Source organism: Lipotes vexillifer, unplaced genomic scaffold, assembly GCF_000442215.2.
Source record: "Lipotes vexillifer unplaced genomic scaffold, Lipotes_vexillifer_v1.1 scaffold664, whole genome shotgun sequence".
Taxonomy (NCBI): domain Eukaryota; kingdom Metazoa; phylum Chordata; class Mammalia; order Artiodactyla; family Lipotidae; genus Lipotes; species Lipotes vexillifer.
Genome location: NW_006782421.1, coordinates 193,735 through 213,074, shown reverse-complemented (window position 1 = coordinate 213,074; position 19,340 = coordinate 193,735). Strand labels below are relative to the sequence as shown.

At 42.2% G+C, this 19,340-nt stretch overlaps 1 protein-coding gene across 1 annotated transcript; it reads right to left on the bottom strand.

Annotated features, from left to right (window-relative positions):
* Positions 1–11,704: 11,704 nt before the first annotated feature.
* LOC103074321 (ATP-binding cassette sub-family A member 10) lies at positions 11,705–18,968 on the bottom strand. The gene is given in 8 exon segments (XM_007472345.1): positions 11,705–11,792; positions 11,794–11,924; positions 13,908–14,011; positions 14,363–14,527; positions 16,092–16,154; positions 16,273–16,400; positions 17,514–17,590; positions 18,873–18,968. Coding segments are annotated over 8 exon segments (852 nt in total).
* Positions 18,969–19,340: the final 372 nt, after the last annotated feature.

Genomic DNA, 19,340 nt, shown 5'->3' with positions numbered 1-19,340 from the left:
CGCTTTCACGAGGTGCCTCCTTTTTGGAACCAGCCCTCCGCTTTTAGATTTGATGAATATTAAGTGTCCAAAGGTTGAATTAGGATCAGTAATTGTGACACGCTCCCTTCATCTCTCTTGGCAAAAGAATTGCCATTGGAGAACATTTAAAATGTGAAGCCCCCTTGACCCTGAGGTTTGGGCCAAAAAGTCCCACACAGACAGATCCTTTGAATTAGGTTAAGGGGTTATTTGTTGCTTGGAGTCACTGTGTTTCGTATGAAACAAGTGTGGATTGTCCTGGCCCATGTCGACAGTCTGGAATGGAATGTCGTGTCACCCCTCGGGGTGACAGGAGTTGGGTTTCCATGTAATGAAGACTGTCCGTCTGTCACCAAATGCCAGTCCTAAGGATGTAACCTCCTCCGAGAAGGGACTGCTTGTTCCCTTGGTGTGGAGAAAGCCGAGGCTGTGTTTGTGTGGCCTTGTGTGCCAGTGTCCAGTGGCACTCGAGCAAATGTATCACTGTAGGGCAGTGTCCAGGACACCTCTGCCAGCCTCTTGTGAGCAGCCCGTGAGCACATTGGCTTGAAACACTGGATGGAAAGGATGCAATAGAATGAGGGGCCAGAGACGATTTTCAGGTAAAGCAAAGGAAGCCCCTGTCTCTCTGAGAACTTGTCCGTTTGGCGCGGAGACTTTTTTCCACCCTATTTATCCCACTCACTTGTTTGTTCACTGCAAGGGGTTGAAAGACAACAAATATCGGAGTGGGATTTATTCTGATTACAGTTCTGGGTTCCTGGTAGAAAACGCGGAATTGCAGCTTCAGGAAATCACCGCTGTGAAATAAGTGTTCGTTATCTTTTTAAATAGTTTTACAATTTTATATTGGACTGAGTTGATTTACCTTGCCGTGTAAGTTTCTCGTGTACAGCAAAGTGATTCAGTTATACATATACACGTATCTGTTCTTTTTCAAGTCACTCATTGTCTTTATTCGAGGCACTGTAAGACGGCCTCTGGTCCCGGATGCCGACATGGAGGCCAGAGGTCGCCCCTGCCATTTGGGGCGTAAAAGCAGCAGGAATGACAGTTCCGGTCTCCTCCAGTGGAGGATAAACCCAATAGCACTTTGGGCTAAAATGCACATTCACCCCGCTAACCCTCTTCCAACAAGTGAGGTTACTGAAGAAAAAGCATGCTCTGAGTATGGAGCACATTATTTAGAAGTAGGATACCCATAGATAACAATGTAAACAGAAACCCGTACTATCACCGAGAGGAAGCGAATCTGAATTTCCCTTTTACCAACCAGCATTTTGTTCCCCCTGGAGCACTTGTAGTACCCAAATCCCCTTTCCAGCCTGTCTGAAAAACAAAGCCCAAGATCTATTCTATGCAGATCAGATTGGATCTTTGACCCCAACTATCATTTTTTAAAAAATACACTAGTCACAGGTAGTCAGGTTATCTTCATATGTTTCTTTTATGCTTTGAAATGTTCGATCCTGTGCTACAATTCACTGCTCTCAAGCCGCATGCAGCCAAGTTTAATGTTTATAATCTGTCCACCTGATTAAATACAGCTTGAAATGCTTTCCTCCCTTTTTCGGACTCTATTTTCCTCCATTTAACTCTAATAGATTTATGCAATGAAATCAAAACGAATTAAAAGCACCTGACAACGAAAAAGTACATCCGAGGCAGTTGGTGAGCAGTGACGTCTTTGCGGTATGTCCGTGATAATGATGTTTCCAGGGTAAAAGCTTCAATTGTCTGAATTGCCATGAATTCTTCTTCCAGTGGGTAGTGAAGGTGGTGGCTTCTGGAGATGTTTACTGAGTGCTCACTGGGGGCCAAATACATGCTTAACAACAGGCTTTCTGGCCCTTATCTCACTGAATCACTGTGACTGAGTTAGAAGGCAGGGACTCTCAACATCTGTGACTCACAAGGAAACTGAGGCTGGGCCGCCACGGGAACTTGACCCAATTAATTGCCCGGGGAGGAAATGAGCGGCCCAGGGAGTCTGAAGTGAGGGCCTGACCTCTTAAGCACTAATTCCTTAGGTATTCAACTTACTGTCTCGTTTATAAAGTGCTCTCTTCTTTTATTCTGCCCTTGACAATGGACGATGTTTGGCCTTGTGTAAGCAAATACGGGTGACCAGAAACCCCATTAAGTATTTACCAATCAAACAATGACAGAAAAGGGATTGTTCCAATAAGCCACGAACTGTCTGCCAGCTGAGCTTCATCTGTGCAGGACTCGGGTGATGACCCAGCCCCGCGTCTGCTCCCCTGCAGCGCCCTGGAAAAGCGTAGAGGTCCCTGCCAACATTCAGCAGCTGCCTGCGCCCGATGGCAGGAAACCAAGCCGGACGGAAGTTGGAGAGGGTGAAGGCCACCTCGGCTTGTGAGCGCGGCCCTGTGGAACTTAAAAGTCGTCTGAAGGACTGAGCGGGCAGGCTAGGCTGGGTTAAGCTTCGTCTCCGTGTTTGGAAGTATGTCCAGCTGTCTAGAGGGGATACTGGTACCCGTCTCATGGCTCTCATGCGTCCCGGGCCATGAATGTCAGTGCGTGAGGCGGATACCTCCACAGCCCTGCCCGGGGATGGAGATCTACCACCATCTCCTGCAGAGTGCGTGTGGCCAGCGGGTGACGGTCCTTGCCCAGTCCACGTTCTCCTTGGGATTCTTATATCAGCCAAGCCAGGGCAAAATACGCAGGCATATAGACTTTGCTTTTTCTTTTCTTTTCTTTCTTTTCCTTCCTTCCTTCCTTCCTTCTCCCCTCCTTCCCTCCCCTTTATTTTTTCAAAACGCATAGTCGAAGGATCCCAGACTTTGGAGCCAGCCCTCTCTTCATCTCAAGCTCACGCACTCATGAGCTAACGACTTTCCCTCTTTGACCTTTAGTTTCCTTATTTGCAAAATGTGCAGTGACTCACCCTCCTCAGTAAGGCTTCAAAGAATAGAACAGGAGCGTTTCCCTGGTGGCGCAGCGGTTGAGAGTCCGCCTGCCGATGCGGGGGACGCGGGTTCGCGCCCCGGTCCGGGAAGATCCCACGTGCCGCGGAGCGGCTGGGCCCGTGAGCCTTGGCCGCTGAGCCTGCGCATCCGGAGCCTGTGCTCCGCAGCGGGAGAGGCCACAGCAGTGAGAGGCCCGCGTACCGAAAAAAAAAAAAAAGAAAAATTAGGCTTGATGGGCTTTAAATTTTTCCACCCAAACAACTTATTTACATCTTACAGATGCAAGCACAAAGGGGAAAGAAGACAATGTGGAATCCATGTCACAGCTTGTGTGTCTTTACTATTAGATAGAACCACATGAAACTGCCAATATTTCACGGTTTTTGACCTATAGAAATGGCAGCTTCATACAGTTCAAACTCATATTCTTGCCAGCGAGACAAGGTTGTGGGTACACATGTCACAAACTGATTTTAACCAGTTTGGTTATTACAGTGACTAACTTCTTCCTAGGAAATATCATAATGAAGGTGATGAATTGGCCTGTGAGTCAAGTCTGGCCTGTGTTGTGTGCCAGTTAAGAGTTAAGGTTTTTATATTTTTAAAAGGTTGTAGAAAAAAAAATAGAATATGCGACTGAGACCATGTGTAGCCTGCAAGGCCTAGAATATTTATGATCTGACCCTTTACAGAAAAAGGTTGTGAGCAATAAACTCCCCAGAAGGACCAGGACCCACACTGCTTTATCTCATTTTGTCTTATATTTATTTTATTTTCCTTTTATCATGGTACCCATAGCCTAGTAACTATTGAGGACTAACCAGCCATGTGTCAGGCACCGTTCTAAAAACGTATATGTTAGTCTCTTTAATCCTAACACAATTCTGCAAGTAGGTACTATTATTATCCTCATTCTACACAACTGGGAAGATTTGAAACAGGGACTTGAACCCAAGGACCTGACACTACCAGTGGAAGGTGTAATACGATTTCCTTCTCTTGGTGTGATTTCAGACATGATGACATGTAGTTTCAGACAAACTACAGGCTAGTGGTTTGGAAAGTAGGGGCATAGGAAGGGAGAGAAATTAATTTTCTAAGCAAATGAAGTCTTTTTATTCATTTGAATTTCAGTTGCTGGGCCAGCGTATCTTGCTTAATGTTTAATTCAGCAATTGACCAAATTATTTATTAGGTGATTGTTTTGTCCTAGGAGTTTGGGAGCTTTAGGTGGTTCTGATAAGGACTGCATAAAAGAAAAAGCAAACAATGAAAAATCAAGAGCCCAGCAAAGAAGTTACTGTAGGCAAGCCCTTCCCCCCAGAGTACTGTTGGTTGTGCGCTCATTAGGTTCTCTGGTAATTAATGGTCCATTTAACGCATTTAGGTAGCATTGACCTACATTCAGTCTACTTCTGTGCATGATTTCTGAAAAGGATGAAAGAAAGAGCACATGACCCATGCAAAGAACTACTAGATGAAATCAGGTTTGATCAAACACTGATAGTCGGTAGGCTTCTCGTGTGCCCTTTGCTGGATCGATAGTCAGCCTGGGACGTGGCCAGCGTGGCTTTAAGGTGGAAGGCAGCGGTGGAGCTATGTCCGGAACATGATTAAAATGTTAGGTTTTCTCCTGAATATTTTTATAATTCGTGGGGTTTTTGTGGATAGGTTTGTAATCAGTTTAGGGCTTTTGTTTCTGAAAAATGTGAGGTATAGATCAATATTTCCTTTCCCCCAAATCTTTGAAATGGAACTCTTTCCATTTTTCCAGTACCATTTATTAATCATTCTCTCCTCCCCAAACAAAATACTCCTGTTTGTGCAGAAATATGTGTAAGAGAATAATGCTCATAACAGTTATTTCTGTCCTGATAAGAAGTAGAACTTCATTTAAATGTCTGTCACTGCGTAGATGTGTTTACATCGCATTTATGCTGCTCTCGCTTCCGGAGGCTCTTGGAAGTGTAGTTTGTTGATACGTTTCACCAGTTTGGGAAAATTCTCCGCTTGTCTTTCTTCTGATACAGCTTCTGCCCCATTCAGTCTGTCCTTGCTTTCTGGGAATTCCAAGTGCATGTATGTTAAGCCTTTTGACTACATCACACGTATTTCTTGCGCTCTGTCCCAGCTTTCCTTTCTTTTTTTCTCTTTGTGCTTTAGTTTGGATATTTTCTGATGACTCGTCTGTGAGTTTACTAATCCTGTTTTCTGCTGTGTCTCATCTGTTGTTAAGCCTGCTGAATAATCATCAGTATCAAGGCTGCAAAGAACAAAGAACTTTATTTAGGGTCTTAGGAATTGCAATTCGAGAGACACAGACTCAGGTAAAACTGAAAGAGGATTTCAGGAAAGAGAAAGTGGCTTATAAAGGTAAAAGTCACAATGTATTTAAAACTGTCTGGTGAGAATTGTGATCGACTCTGACACAAGAAAGGAAATATTTATCCTTAAGGGACAGGCGACCATGAGTTATTTAGGGTAAGGGTCCAGTAAGTATCTTGAGTTTCTGGAACATTATGCAGACGTTCTGGGTCCTATGTTAAGACAGTAAATGGTCATAATTCAGATTCCATCTGGGCTGAGACATGCATGAGTCTCACTACCTCCAGAGCCTCCGGGCTCCGTTCAGAGAGCTCTTTCTGCAGTACAGACTCTGTTTTGATTTTCCTTTCACAAGCCTATGCAATGAGTTACTAATTTCAGATATTATATTTTTATTTATGAAATATTCATTTGATCAAAAAATTCTAGTTCTCTATATAAATTGCTATTTGTTTATCTGTTCTTTTTTAAAATTTTTATTGGAGTAGAGTTGATTTACAATGTTGTGTTAGTTTCTGCTGTACAGCACAGTGAATCAGTTATACATATACATATACCCCCTCTTTTTTAGATTCTTTTCCCATATAGGTCATTACAGAGTACTGAGTAGAATTCTCTGTGCTATACGGTAGGTCGTTATTAGTTAGCTATTTTATATATAGTAGTGTGTATATGTCAATCCCAATCTCCCAGTTTACCCCTCCCCCCTCCCCCCTCCCCCCGGTAACCGTAAGATTGTTTTCCTTTTAATATTTATTTATTTATTTAGTTGCAGCATATGTGGGATCTAGTTCCCTGACCAGGGATCGAGCCCAGGCCGCCCGCATTGGGAGTGCAGAGTCTTAACCACTGCACCACGAGGGAAATCCCCGTAAGTTTGGTTTCTACGTCTGTGACTCTATTTCTGTTTTGTAAATAAGTTCATTTGTACAATTTTTTTTTTTTTGGTTTCTGCATATAAGTGATATCGTATGATAGTTGTCTTTCTCTGACTTACTTCACTCAGTGTGACAATCTCTAGGTCCAGCCATGTTGCTGCAAATGGCATTATTGCATTTTTTTATGGCTGAGTAATATTCCATTACATATACACCACATCCTCTTTATCCATTCCTCTTGCTTGTCTATTCTTTCTTTTCTTTTTCAGCTCAGGGTGGACATTAAGGTCCTCATCTGCCAACTTCAGTATCTGAAACTTGAGGTTCCAGTTCTCTTGTTGGCTATCTTTCTTAGCTGGTAGTCAACTGACTCCCTTTTTATCATTGGCTGAATGATAAGTTATAGGGCCTCTGGTTTTCCTTCCAGATGGGTTAAGTTTTCTTTCGGCAGCAGACAGAGACCCAGCAGTCCCCCCTTGACCATGAGCTGTGTAAGGGCTTGTCTACTTAAGTTTTGCCTTTCTGTTTTTCAACAGAAAACCCCTCTAACTTGGCAGACTTTGCAAGTATAAGGCAGCTTCTGAAATCTCTGTGAGCAACTTCACCCCCTTCTGCTCCCTTCCACTAGGTTTCTTAGCGTTCCAGTCTACACAGAAGCTGTTCAGGTATACACCAACTCTTAGTATTCCAGGGAAATTTGTGTGTAGAACTTGGGGCTCACATTTTGTGGTTCCCTCCTTTCTAGAATTAATTTCCAGCCACTATGAAAGCCATGAACTCTGGGCTCTGTCTCCTGAATTCAGTATGACTGCTACCTTCCACTTAGGCTCTACTCCCAGAATTGGTAAGTATTGGAAATTTCCCTTAGGAGAAAACCTGGATACATATGGAGCTTGCCTAGCATGTGTCCCTTTTTTTAAGGATTATATTCTATCCAGTTTTTGCATGCTTTGGTTGTTCTCCATTGCTTTTGAATAGTTTCCCTCAAGTTCTGTAATGGTTATATCATCAGGAGGGTTACTCTGACATAAAACTATTTTGTCACGGTGGATCTGGCACACTCTTGTATGGATTTAAGTGTACATTGCCCTCAGAAGAGTAAGACAGGACTTTAAAACTTGACGTGATACGGAGGAGGGGCTGGGGGAGGGATGGAGTGGAAGGCTGGGTTAGCAGATGTGAGCTATTATACATGGAATGGATAAACACCAAGGTCCTACTGTAGAACACAGAGAACTCTATTCAGTAGCCTGTGATAAACCGTAATGGAAAACAATATTAAAAAAAGAATGTATAAATATATGTATAACTGAGTCACTTTGCTGTACAGCAGAAATGAACACAACATTGTGAATCAACTGTACTCCAATAAAAAAAAGCTGCAGAAGAAAATTTGACATGATAAATGATTTAGTGACTCAAATAAATAAGAGAAATTACAGTACATTGTGTTGGAATAAGCTTCAGATTCCAGGGTTGATGCCATTTTGAATATGTACGAGAGCTGGACTTTTCGTTCCTTTGGCAGGAAACAGCACTACAGGGCAGCAAACTGTCCCTGGTGTGGAGACGAACTGTATTTGTAGGGCATAACGCTGACACTTGAAAGCACCTTCAAATCTGCAAGCATTACACTTTTGCAATTAATTCCTATCCCGAAGGAATGCATTTCCAGCGCGCGCTTGTCAAGAAGCTTGGGTCAGATTCTCAGAAGATTTGAGACATTTGATGCCACCCAGGTGGCGGGAAGTAGAAAGCAAATATTTCTCTATTAGTGCAGGGACAATGCATAGTGAACTTCTAGAAACATCCCAAAGTGGAAGTCCGTGGATATTTAAAAAATCAAACCAGAAGATGGCACCCTTTGAAAATTTAGCTTTTGGCAAATAAAAGGAAAGAATACAGAAAGGTGTTCCGTCCATTCCAAAATGTCATGCAAGCTGGGAAACGAACAGCATTTTATTAATGACCTGAAATGACATCTTAATGATGGTTTGAGGGATTTTTCTTGTTAAATTGTTTTTGGTTTTGAAAAAATTGGTAACAGGATCTCATGTGCTTTCTGGGAAAGTTGCAGACATTTCACAGTGTTCTAAAGAAAGTTTCAAAGGAAACTTTTTTTGTTGGTGTAAATAACAGGATGGAGTCAGAGGCACCTTTCTTTTCATTCTCTCTTTACTAGGGAAGAATAGCTACTAGCTAAAGAGGCAGGAAGTGATATAAAGCTGTCAGCCCTGAGACTTCTTGTACTAATGTTACATGTAGGGGTAATTGACTTTCTAGCATCAATACCTAGCATTAAGGTTAATTACTTCTTAGAATCAGGAACCAAGACTGGCCAGTATAAGAACTCAGTTAAAATCCTGCCATGTTTAGAAGCTGTAACACACAGAAATTTCTTTTGCTCTGACTCAGAGGGTATTCATATTTTGCATCCATATCTTGAAAATACGATAAGTTCCAAACACAGGAACACAGAATTGAACATTTACTTGGGTTGCTGCTATAGAAAATTGGAAGATGTTTTCTCTCTTCCACATTTCCATATTCCTAGCCTTAACGGTGCTCTTCGTTGACTTGCTTTCTGATGATGGAGTTTCATCTCTTAGGGCACTCCGCCTCACCCACCATTTTTCCGGGACCCAGGAGAAAATTTTAAAAAGTAATATGTTGTTCCCAAATTTTGGGAACCCACCCTCTCAGTTTATAGTCTTCAGATATCCTTCTCTGCCCCCAGGAATCCCTCTGGCTTTGCTTGGTCTACTACCAGCACATTGGAAAAGAGAATCTTAGTTTCATTATTATTCCTTCTCCAAATAAATCCACGTCCCTTTCACCCAAATACCTACCTTTGTTTGTTGCCAGGGAGCAAAGCATTATTTGCTGATGGCTCACAGTATGTGTGTTGAAAGAGAAGGGAACAGGATATCTTATGAAGAAACCAAAATAGAAAGTGGGGCAGGTAGTCCAACTTGGTCATTGATCCCAAAGGACAAGGATGAGAAGGGAAATGCAGCTGAGAAATAAAAGAGTCCAAAGTCAAGAGTGGAAGGCAGAGCTTGGAGAGGTTGTCTGGATGTAGGAACACTTTACAGATTTTATAAGTTGCCTGGACCCTGGCATACAGGCAAGAAGTTCTCAAGGGTGCTTGTCTGGCTCAAGGTGGGAAGGTCAGAGTAGGATGATGAGGTCAGTACATGTCCATATGTTGCCACAGGTTGACTATAAAGATAGAATTTGCCGGGGAATAGGGTGGGGAATACTTTTCTTCTCTCCCATCGATATCAGGCAATTTTCCGAGTCTCTGGTTACTGTCTGTTTCAAACTATTTTTGCTTGGCTATCAAAGGAGTCCAGTTTTCCACCCTTGAGACTTACAGTTTGCTGCTCACACCACAGTGAGAGGGTCCCTTTCAAAACATGTGCCAGCTTGAGTTAGGGCTCAGACTCTCCTGTGACTCTCCACCCCTCCCCTCTCCAAGCCCAAGTCTAAGCCCTTACAGCCGCCCCTCCTCCTGCATCGTCCCTGACCTTGTCTCCTGCTTCTCTCCATTGCTCCGTCCATTGCAGCCCCCCAGCTGTGTCTTTTGTTCCTTGCATATGCCCGGCATGGTCCCATGACAACATCCTTCCCCCACTCTTGCTTCTCCTGCCTGGAAGAGTCCTGCTTGCGGTTAATTTCCTCACCGTCTTCAAGTCTTGGCCCAGATCTCACTTGGTGCTCTAACCACTCTGTTTAAAAGGGCGATTCACTCTCTCTTCGCTCTTCATTCTCAATCCCCCTTTCTCTGCCTCCTGTTTTCTCTTCATATTTATCACCATCTAAGGTATCCTTTACTTATTATGCTTATTTAATTGATTGCCTGAAATAATTTAAAAATGATGGCAATCAAGGCATGGACGCAACCTAAATGTCCACTGACAGAGGACTGGATAAAGGAGGTGTGGTATATACACACAATGGAATATTACTCAGCCGTAACAAGAATGAAATAATGCCATCTGCAGCAACATGAATGGACCTAGAGATTATCATACTAAGTGAAGTAACTCAGAGAAAGACAAATACCATTTGGTATCACTTATATGTGGAATCTAAGATATGACACAGGGACTTCCCTCGTGGTCCAGTGGTAGAGAATCCGCCTTCCAATGCAGGGGACACAGGTTCGATCCCTGGTCTGGGAACTAGGATCCCATATGCCACGGAGCAACTAAGCCCGCGCACTGCACCTACTGAGCCTGCATGCCACAACTAGAGAGAAGCCTGTGCGCTGCAAGGAAGAGCCCGTGTGTCACAACTAAGGCCTGACATGGCTAAAAATAAAAATAAATAAATAAAATTTAAAAATAAGAAAAAATAAATAAAATAAAATATGCTTTAAAATATGACACAAATGAACTTATCTATGAAACAGAAACAGACCCACAGACATAGAGAACAGACTTGTAGTTGCCAAGGGGGAGGGGGCAGGGAGAGGGATGGACGGGGAGTTTGGGGTCGGTAGATGCAAACTATTACATTTAGGATGGAGAACAAGGTCCTACTATATAACACAGGGAACTACGTCCAATCTCCTGGGATAAACCATAACGGGAAAGAATATTTAAAAATAACGTACATATGTGTGTAACTGAGTCACTTTGCTGCACAGCAGAAATTAGCACAACATTGTAAATCAACTAGACTTCAATAAAAATAATTTAGAAAATGGTGGCAATAATTATCGTTCCATTGGAAGGAATACTTTTAGGTGATGGGATAACTTATCTTGAAGTTTACGTACGTTCTGGGAATTTTTTTTTTTTTTTTTGCGGTACGCGGGCCTCTCACTGTTGTGGCCTCTCCCGTTGCGGAGCACAGGCTCCGGACGCGCAGGCTCAGCGGCCACGGCTCACGGGCCCAGCCGCTCCGCGGCACGTGGGATCTTCCCGGACCGGGGCACGAACCCGCGTCCCCTGCATCGGCAGGCGGACTCTCAACCACTGCGCCACCAGGGAAGCCCCAGTATTGCTTATTTTTAAAATCTCTATTTCTTGTCTTTGAAGAGAAAGAGGGGTAAAGAGCATATTTATGCAAACACCCTCCCCAGTAACTAATGCAATATTAACTGAATTTTAAAAATCTCTAGCCAGTGCAAACCCTGCTACCTTGGACAGTTCTGTATCAGGAAAACTTAATGCTGCTAACTGATACATGCATCACGTTTTTTTTTCTTCAACTCAGGGAAGCATAAGCACAATCCTTACTTATTTTCTACTGCTATGAAAATCTAATACAGGGGGCTTCCCTGGCAGTCCAGTGGTTAGGACTCCACGCCTCCACTGCAGGGGGCACAGGTTCGATCCCTGGTCAGGGAACTAAGATCCCACGTGCCATGCAGTGCAGCCAAAATAAACAAATAAATTAATTAAAAAAAAATAAAATACAATCTTAAACAAGTGAGGTCATTAAGTTGAACACATGCAAAAGCAACTCGTGAATGCATCTCATTTCTTTATAACCTAATGAGTTTCCCAATGTATTAATGTGTAATACACAGGTAACTTACCAGAAGGCCGACTCTGGGAGACCCATCACTGTCATCTTAAATTTTTTTCCTTCCTTTGTAATGTTTAATGATGTATACAGAAGGGGAGAAATAAACTACACAAATAAAAATAAACCATTCATTTGTAGTTTCTTCCTGAGAAATGAAAGGGGGTGTCCTCATATTTATTCCAATAACTGATGTCAACTCTTCCATCACAGAACGATTTGTTGTGACCTAAATTGGGTTGCTAATAAACAAATGCATTATGTTAACTATAGAAGAAATACACAAGAAAACCATATTTTGTTTCTTTCCATTTTCATATAGAGGCATTTACATATTTCTATTGGCTTTTTAAAAATATGGTGAGATTCATAAAAAGGAATGAAATGGTGACATTTGCAGAGATGTGGATGGACCTAGAGACAGTCATACACAGTGAAGTAAGTCAGAAAGAGAAAAACAAATATCATATAATATTGCTTACATGTGGAGTCTAGAAAAATGGTACAGATGAACTTATCTGCAAAGCAGAAATAGAGTCACAGATGTAGGGAACAAACTTGTGGTTACCAAGGGGGGAAGGAGAGGTGGGACAAATTGGGAGCTTGGGATTGACATATATCCACTACTATATATAAAGTAGATAACTAAGGAGAAGCTACTGTATAGCACAGGGAACTCTACTCAGTGCTCAGTGCTTCCCTAAATGGGAGGGAAATCCACAAAAGAGGGAATATATGTATACATATAACTGATTCACTTTGCTGCCCAGCAGAAAGTAACACAACATTGTAAAGTAACTATACTCCAATAAAAAATTAATTTTAAACGTTTAAAAATTTTTTTAAAAAATGATGTGTTAGACAGATAGATATAGATGAGGCTGGAGGAATAAACCACCCTCACAGTTCAGGCAAGAGATGCTAATGTCTTGGACAAGTGCTGGTGGCAGAGCTGAAGACAAGTACGGAGATTTGAGCTGAGCATTAACAGGGCTGGATGAGAGCCGGGATGTGATGGGTGAAGCAGAGGAAGTGATCTCTGATAATTCCCCAGTTAAGTGCATGGCTTTGGCATTCACTGAGATAGAGAAAAAAATTTTAAAGACTCGGTCACATTTAGAGAAAAACACCCACACTCAGTTTGGAACATACTAGTTTGAATTGCTTATGGGGCATCAAAGTAAACAGTCAGCTACTTGGGACTACAGCAGAACAAGCCTTGCCCGCCACCCGTGTTTGCAAATAAAGTTTTATTGGACCCAGTCACGCACATTGGTTTATGGCTGCTCTGACATTACAACAGCAGAGCCGAGTATTTGCAGCGGAGACCGTCTGGCCCCCAGAGCCTAGAATATTTGCTATCTGGTCCTTTACAGGAAAAGCCTGCTGGTCAACAAGTCGAAGCAGGGTTCTTGGAGTTACCAGCATGTAAACTGTAATTAAATTTATGCCAATGGATGACATTGTGTAGAGAGAGTATAGAGGGTGGAGAAATATGCCTTGGATAGAACCCTGTGGAACTACAGCTTGAAAGAGGTGGGAGTGTAATGAGGGATAAGATTGCAAGAAGACTGAGGAGGAATGGCTGGAAAAGTGAAAGAGAGCCAGGTGACTCCTGATGTTTAGTTAAAAGATCAAGTAAGACAAGGAAGGAAAGAGTCACTTGTTGATGGACCTGAGAGTCGTTCCTGACCTCAGAAGAATTCATTTTGGTGGTGTGGTGGGAATAGGAATTATAGTGGCTTGAGTCGGGCCTTGAGTGAAGGCAAAATCCTTCCAAGGCGTGTTACAGGTGTTACAGGGAGGGAGAGTATTTGCTTGAGGAGGGAGCACGGATGAGAGAAGGTCTGGGCAATAAGGGAAGAGACTGGTAATTTTAAATACTGAAGAGAAGTATCTAGCTGAAAGGGGGAAGCTGAAGAAGGATGACACGGAGGGGAAAATCCGTTGTGCAACTCTCCTGGTAGTGCTGAAGGGATAATGTTTCCAGCCTTTGAACTGAGGAAAAGGGTGGGCGTAGAGAGGAGTACGGCCATAGTTTGTCAGGGTTTGCGTTGGGAAGTTGGGGAGCGTTCCCATCCTGCAGGTTCTGTTTCCTCTGAGAATGAGAGGCAAAGCATCATCTCCTAAGAGTGTAGGGGTAGAGGGTGGAAGAGGAGGGAGAGACTACAAGTGAGGGAAAGGATACAGAAGATTTAAAATAGGCAGTTACATCTATAATTGCAGCATTAATTGCGGTTTGAAAAGCCACAAACCCTTTTTGCCAGGATGTTGTCAAGGAACAAAAGACTGCATCACGCAGAGCCCAACAATGTTCTTTAAAGAGGAAGAAAAACATTCCCATCATTATGCACTGGAATCAATTCATGGAACTGAAACATTAACTTTGGCTCTGAAGTGAAACACCTAAATGTCTGCTCCAAATCCATGGTTACACAATCTAGAGCATTTCCAAAGCACTCTGCAAGACTGGAAGAAAGAAGAATATTATTAAATGGTTGCCACAGTAGTGAGACTCATTCTGTAACAAAAACTTACCATTAAGTTCAGGAACAAAAAGTATATTACTTCCTTTCTTGATTTTATCAATTTTTCTATCAGTCTTTCCCAACAGGGGATTCCATGAAGAGCAGCAAAACAGATTGGAATCAATTCTCATCTAGTTACCTGAGTATTCAAAGTGTTCTCTCATAACTGGGATTCTATGTCCCCAGCTAAACTTCAGCCAGTATGAGTACGTATCATTAAACACAATTCCCACCATTTCAGAGTAGTTTTTTGCAAGTGCTGTGTCAATGGTTTCTTCATCAGGAGTCCCAACGATTGTTCTTCCTGCCATGTGTAAAAAAAATATAATTAATCATATAAACTTAGTACTAGAGGACACAAAACCAAGTTGCAATTGTTTAGGTTTCCCATAAAATTATTGGTGTTATATACTATCCCAAAGAGGTGCCTCTAAGTTAAGGGCTGAGAGTCTTTCCTATTGTTTTAAGTTCAGTGTGAATACGTGAGAAGGTGTGAATGATACACCACTGAGCCTCAACAGCGGAGGTTTCAACTGCACGGGTCCCCTTATATGCGCATTTTTTTCAAAAGTAACTGCAGTACTACACTACCCAGGAATCGGTTGAATCTGAGGAGGCAGAAAGGTGGGTGGAGGAACCTCAGATGCTGAGGAAACACAGACACAGGGGGCCGACTATAAATTGCTTGGATTTTCGACTTCCTGGAGGGTGGGCTCCCCTAAACCCCCTGTTGTTCAAGGGTCAACTGTATTGTTTTTTAAAAACCAACTGGCAGCGTATTTTTTAGCGTAATCGTAATCCCCATTTAAGTAAATAAAAACTGAGTTTGTGTGCCTATGTGCATAGAGTAATATATGTCTATATATGTGACCATGTGTATGTTTGTGTGCATACAATCCAAAAAAGATACACACAAATTTATAGGGAAGGAAATGGTGGCTAGGATGAGGCCAAAAGCTCTCATTTTTTTGCTTCATACAAGTTTACGTTGCTTAACTTTTTTAGGCTGGCTATTACTTTGGTAATTAAAATAACTTTAAAATTAGAAAGAAAAGGTATTTTAAATAACCCATAAAAATACTTGAGAATTTGGTGGGGTTTTTCCCTGCCAAGATTAGAAACTGATTTCTATCATGTGAAAATAGTATGCCGGTAGAAATAAATTGCATGCAAAGAACCAGAGTACAAAAATCAGAAGTAAAGTTAGAACCCACAGAGATGTTTTTGGAGTCAAGGACACTAACTTAAGAATTAAGCTCACACAACATTTATAATGAATGAGTTTACAATCTGCAGAAGCAATCCACCCAAAAGGTGGTTAATAAGTCTGCTAATAATTTACGAAGTCCAATTTATGGCCTCCTTTTTAATACTGTTTTATATTTGCATGTTTTTTTTTGTTTGTTTTTTTTTTGGGGGTACGCGGGCCTCTCACTGTTGTGGCCTCTCCCGTTGCGGAACACAGGCTCTGGACGCGCAGGCTCAGCGGTCACGGCTCACGGGCCCAGCCGCTCCGCGGCATGTGGGATCTTCCCGGACCGGGGCACGAACCCGTGTCCCCTGCATCGGAAGGCGGACTCTCAACCACTGTGCCACCAGGGAAGCCCTATTTGCGTGTTTTATGTCCTAACACTTTTATTCCTTTTAGCACAGTGTTTAAATCCCATGCAGGGTGATGTCTATGTGAAGAAGAAACAGATACTCATTTTCATAGGGCGGCTGCATCTTTCAAAACTACTCAGACTTCCCAACATAGAGTAAAAGGCCGTGAAGCTTTTATGAGGCCAATGCAAATTTCACTGATTTTTCTCTACAGGTTATACAAATCCTGTCAAGGTCAGAACAGCAAGAGTTAGAAGGATACAGACCGAGACGGTGAAAGAGGCGCTGTGACCAGGCCGGGCTGGCCTGGTAGCTGGCATTGGGTGTTTCTATAAGAAAAGGAGAGAGTCCAATGAGCCCTGAGACTCGGGGCTGGAAGCAGCAGACGGCTTGCTGCGTGCAGCAGAGACTAGTCCCCGAGGCTCGTGTAAGTGCTTCCGGAGTTACGAAGAGATGAGGTCAGGGACCACACGGAGAATGCACGGAGCGCCAGGTCTGGGCAGAATCCACGCGGGGCAGGAGAGCCCGTGCCCAGCGTGGGTGAGCGAGGCGTGCAGAAGTAAGGGTTCCAGAAGCTGCAAATGAAGAAACAAAGAACGGGGCAAAGTGGCCACAGGGGCAAAGTGTGCGGTCATCTAGCAGAGGGTCCAACCTGGTATTCCTGCTCCAACCTTACTTTTTCGGGGCGTGCAACACACGCACAATAATAATGACTCACAACACCACAGATTTCCAGGACGAGAGGGTGGAAGGTGTGGATGCTCTTTAAAAGGCCTCCCGTTAAATCTATTTCCCTTCGAGAGGCGCCCTTACTTGTAGGTCCACAGCAACCCCCCCCACCACGTATGAAATGAGGATCCTGCAGCCAGTTGAAAACCACTAACCCACAGGCTGGGTAAATAAACTCAATTTGCAAAACAAACTTCAGTTCAAACATGAATACGCTGCATGATAGTGAAACGCGGGTCACTGAACAACACGCCTTTCATAAAGGAAGCCAAAGCCATCTTATCCATTATCCTCCGTGTAGGCCACCACCCCCAGATCAAAGTCATTAAACTTATCCACACGTCCCAGAACTTGGAAGAGGCTGTTCATGAAAACGAGTAGCTTTGAAGAGCGCCGAAAAGAAGCACAAAGAGAGCCCCAGAAGCAGCGCTACGGTCCACTCCTCCAGCACACAAAAGAAGAAAAATGAGCCAAGTTATCACGCGGTCCAGAACAGTGAGAAACAGTCAAACACGTTTTAAGACAGAAAGTATCGTCACTGAGCGTGGTGTCAGTTCACCCTCCAACTTTCTTCCTTTCCCAGTTACTGTCTATCCTTTAAAGAGAACACCATTTCAAAAAACATACAACTTTGAGATAATATCAAACATGTCTATTGATCTTAATCTAGAAATACAGCTCCCCTAACAGTAGAACCACTGCTGATTGTATGCCCTCATATTGACGCAATGTAATTACATAGCATCCCATAGGACACATTCTTGTCCAAAGGGTTTAGCCTGAAGTCAAAATCCAAGTTTTTGATCTAGATTCTGTTTTTGCAAGAAATGTAGGTGCTTGTAAATCAACTATACTTCAATAAAAAAAAAAATTGCTTTAATAAAAAATAAATTTAAAAGAAACGTAGATGGGAAAGGAATGAGTTAAATCACAGAATGCAGAAGCAATCAGGTAAATACAGAACGTGGGTATTCAACAAGAGAACAGTTTTGGTCTGGTTGGTGCCTCGCTTGAACAAGCCAACTTTAAGAGACATCTAGGGGCAATTTTAGGAAACTGAATTTGGACACGGAATTCGATGATGCTATGCAATTATTGCTAACTTTGTAAGGTGTACTAGCGGTCATGAAGGAGAATATGCCCTTAATTTTCGTAGATGCCAGCTGAAGCCTTTAGCAGTCCAGTGTCATATATTTTAAGAGGGGAGTTGAGGGGAGATGGGGAGAGGAAGCCAACATGGCAGGATGTTAGCAGGTGGGTGAACAGGATAGGATGTGAGTTCATTGGACTAGCATTTCTGCATTTTGAGATTTTAAACATTATTAATAAGTTTTTTTAAAGGTTACGTTGGGTGATCCCTGTAAGTGTACCCTTTATCAACACAGCCACTAAAATATTAGAATTGAATTGCTTTAGGAGCTAAGGATGGCGTGAACTCAGCTAGCTCCCATCCAAATGTTACTGGCAACCTAAATGGGAAAAGAATTTGAAAAAGAATAAATATATGTCTGCGTATAACTGAGTCACTTTGCTGCACACCTGAAACTGACACAACATTGTGAGTCAACTATTCTTCAGTATAAAATTGAAAAAAAACATTAAAAAAAATAAAAATAAATTTTTAATAGAAAAAAGAAATGTTATTGGCTATTTTTCAACAGAACACAGCCTCTCTGTGGCCAAGGTGGCCCCCAGATAGACCTCATGGGGACATACAGCAAACATCTTTCTCCTGATGTGCACGTCCTTATACTAGAAACTAAAGAGAGCGCAAAGATGCTGACAATCAGTGATCTGGATCCTGAAACCACTCTTATGTTCGTAAAAGCACAGTCTTCAAAACAAATCCCCCCAAAGTTCTCTACTGTTGCTCATAATTTTTTCCCCCAGCCCTACCAATTAACAGAATCTTATCAAAATGTCCCCAGTAGAGTGCTATGATTCAACCATTCAAATCTATTTCATTTTGCCTGGCTTTTTAAAATTTCTTTTTTTCCTACTACTGAAGTTGGCCCAGGGTAAGTCTGAATCACTCCACAGATTCAAGTGGATTACTTATTTGGAGAATGGCTAGCTCTATTCAATGAAATTGTCACTTACTTTGTTTTTCAGGAACTGACATATGAGCCCATTAGTTAATTTTACCTTTTGACATAAATATTATCCTATTCTGCGACATTTGCAAAATATTATGTTTACAACCCCAAATCAACTAGCCCATAGGATGCGTGAACATCAAAAAGCAATAAAAATGGCATACTATGAAATGATGGATTTTCATTCACTAAATATGGTAAAATATATATTGTGAAACATACCAATAAGCTCTCTTTTTTCATTCTCCATGTTTTAAGAAAATTCTTAGACAGAAGGGTCTGAGTTTGTTGACACACGTGCCTCTCTTTTTTAATCATTTTGTCCTGTTCATCAAGAGAAGAGACAGTAAATATCACACAGCAACAACCAGGCAAGAAAAAGAGCAAAAAAAAAAAAAAATCCAGTTACCAAAAAAAGCTTCTGAACACTTTGAAAACATACTCCCAGATGCCCTTGTTGAATGCCTTATTTGACATTACAGTAACACACGTTCACTAGTTTTTAAAGAGTATAAAATATTAATGAATGTAAAATATCCTGCCTGTGGGCCTTTCTCTCCAGGCTTTGGTTATGAGCTAGATGAGGGCTATAGTGTGTCTTGTCTCAAAAGTAAAGTTTTCTGCCCCATCTTGACATTACAACAACCTAGAGTAAATAACTAACACAACATCATAAAGCAACTATACTCC